The sequence below is a fragment of the Polistes canadensis genome, unplaced genomic scaffold (assembly GCF_001313835.1).
Source record: "Polistes canadensis isolate GaletaPanama2010 unplaced genomic scaffold, ASM131383v1 scaffold_83, whole genome shotgun sequence".
Lineage (NCBI taxonomy): Eukaryota > Metazoa > Arthropoda > Insecta > Hymenoptera > Vespidae > Polistes > Polistes canadensis.
This window is the reverse complement of record NW_014569630.1, coordinates 408,276-411,256: the sequence shown is the minus strand read 5'-3', so window position 1 is coordinate 411,256 and position 2,981 is coordinate 408,276. Positions and strand designations below refer to the sequence as shown.

The window sequence follows — 2,981 nt, the reverse complement described above, 5'->3', positions numbered from 1 at the left end:
GGTTTGCATATTAAATTAAAAATATTCATTAATAAATATATATATATATATATATATATTACATCAATATCAAATTTTAATTAATTACGAATACAAAATACTGATACTATCCGAACCGAAAAAGAAAACAAAAAAAAAACAGAAGATACTGAAGAAAAATGAAAAATAATAAAAATGTATTATAAAAAAGATAATAAATCTAAAAGAAAAAGAGGAAACAACGTCTGCCTGATCCACTGTTGGATCATCATCACCATCATAATCATCATCATCATCATCATCATCATCATCATCATCAATGACCCCTTAAGATCGCGATGGGTCACGTTACGAGAAAGATTAAACGCGGCAAAAATTGGCGCGCGTTTTCTTCTTCTTCTTAACCGTTGTTGCTTTACAACAACCCCGCTCACCCCACGCGTCCCACGCCACCCCACAGTCACCCATACTCCCCCCCCCCGCCTCCCCCAGCTAGTCAACTGACGTTCCCACGCTCATGCGTGGGCGTCGCGACGTCACGATGATAAGAGAGAACTGGTTACACGGTAGCTACGACGACGCTGGCGTCGTTTGCTCACAGTGGCCAACGCGATCCCGGCCCGTAACGATCGTTTCCCATAATACGTTAATTTTTTTTTATATCAACAGTTGACTTATCCCCCTGATCCTCTTCCCCACCACCACCACCAATCTACCACCACCCACCCTTCCCCAATCTTTTCCTATTCTTTCACCACGATCAGTGCCCCGTTAACCCCAATTCTTTTTCCTTATTATTTTTATTATCGAGAATACAAATTCGAATTTGTATTTTTTTGAATCATCGATCAAATCAGTGATTAATTAATAATTTAAGGTTTTTGTGATTTTTAATCGGGATGCGTGATTAAATTAATATAAAATATATATATGTGTATATATAGTTGTTTATGAAATAATTATAAGGGTTGAGAGTGCAGTGTTGAGTGAGGAAAAGATATATAGGAATATAGAAAGTAAGTTTTTGATTGGATGAAACAAAAATTTGTTTTAGTTTAAATTATAATTCATTTTTCTTATCTGTAATAAATTATGCATTTTTAGGCTATCATCTAATCAAAAATACATATACACGTATATATATATATATATGCATATATGTTTACGTGTAGTGAATCAAATAAATAAAAAAAGAAAATGGAAACAAATGTGTGAAAAAATAGCGTGAGAAAAAGATAAACCATAAGGTTTCCAGTAACATGAAGGAAATCGTTGAACGTGATGTAACTTTTCGAGAGTTATAATACATATCTAATGTAAGATATATAAAGAACGATGAATTCTTATCTCGAATGGTGGGGGAATGAAGAAGATGAAAGAATTGTAAGAACGAGTCATCCAATTCTTCTTGTCGCGTGTGAATCAACGATATCATCAAAGAAATAATATGTAAGATCACATAGTTTGACAAGTGTGTTGTTTGATTTGTTCAAAGTGATGCTGGTAATAGTAATAGTAGTAGTGTTGATATTGGTATTATGTTGGTTAATAGTGATTGTGTTACCGATCAACAAAAATGGATATTACGGTAAGATTATATTTATCGCAATTATTTTTAAACAATAAAATACAAATTTTGTTATTTGTTTGTCTCTTAAATTTTTGTTAAATTGAAATTATACAATTGTTATCATCAGTATATAATTTTAAAATTTCTAAATAATTTCTTTAACCCTTTGAGTGTTGAATACTTTTAACTGAAGAGAGTATTTTCTACGAATCAGAAATAGTTTATTATTAATGTGACCACACAGATATGCTAATAATAATAAATTATATTTAATAAATAAATTATTTTCATTTGACAAGATATAACAAAAATATTACATTATTTTAACTTTTACTAAACGCATATATGCGTTTATAGCATTCAAAGGGTTAAATTGCAATACACTATATCAATTACAATAAATAAGATATATTTGTATAGTGATTTTTTTTTCGGATATCGAGATAGAAATAATGATTAGAAAAGTTGTCTCTATTTGTTTTAATCTTAGAAATATTCTTAGTTTCCTATCCACGTCCGAAAATATTCGCAAACGTTTGCCTATTTTATTTTCTATTGATTCTCTCACACCTATCTCCGTATGTATTTACTTTTCGATAACTCTCATGGGGTAGGCAAACTTTCGATAGAAAAAATTCTTTTTTAAAAACATAATCATCCTATCCCTTTTTTCTAAAGGGTTAATGCAGGGTAAAAAGGGGAATGTTTCTTTTTTTTTTTTTGTTTTTTACAAGAGAATATCTTAACCGTAATAATTTCATAGACGTTTACACATATTCCATACTACTTTTGGTTTTTTTTCTAACCGTTCAAATCTACCGAAAAATTGGGGAAATAGAGGGAAGGGTTTCTTTTTTTTTGGGGGTGAGTATTTCCGCTATTCTGTTAGCTTACAGTCACATCTCTTTTTTTTTCTTTCTACGTGAATAAATATTTCATTTTAAAGGATTGAAATGATATTTATTATATTTTCATTATTTTTCTTTCCTATTGAAATATATTGTTGAAATATCAAATAATTGTTGAATCAGATCGATATTAACAATTTTTGTTTAATCTCTTAATATATCTATATTTATTTATTTTTTTTTTCTATACAATTATAAGATTTAAATTTATAGCCGAAAATAAAATCAATCAAATGTAAAATGGATTTAAATATTTTTGTTTCAAGACTTTGTTTTTTTCTTTTTTTGAATAATCAAATAAATTCGAATAGAAAAAGGAAAGAAAAATTTGTCAAGCTTTATTTTTTCTTTTCTTTTTGTTTTATTGTACAAAGTGTATTAAACGACAATTGGAAAAACTATTTTATTTATCAAATATATAAATAATTTTAATGACAATCTCTTAAAAATTTCTTATTAAATCATTTCTTATTAAATCATTTCTTATTAAATAATTTTAATGCCAATCTCTTAAAAATTTCTTA

The 2,981-nt window shown here is 28.4% G+C and overlaps 1 protein-coding gene across 1 annotated transcript in view; it reads left to right on the top strand.

Annotated features, from left to right (window-relative positions):
• Positions 1 to 1,194: 1,194 nt before the first annotated feature.
• The window catches only part of LOC106786810 (growth factor receptor-bound protein 10-like), a 397,464-nt gene continuing 395,677 nt past the window's right edge, over positions 1,195 to 2,981 (top strand). Inside the window, exon 1 of the mRNA XM_014748590.1 lies at positions 1,195 to 1,567. Within this exon, the coding sequence (XP_014604076.1) occupies positions 1,518 to 1,567 (50 nt within the window). The 5' untranslated portion in view covers positions 1,195 to 1,517. The remainder of the gene's footprint in view (positions 1,568 to 2,981) is intronic.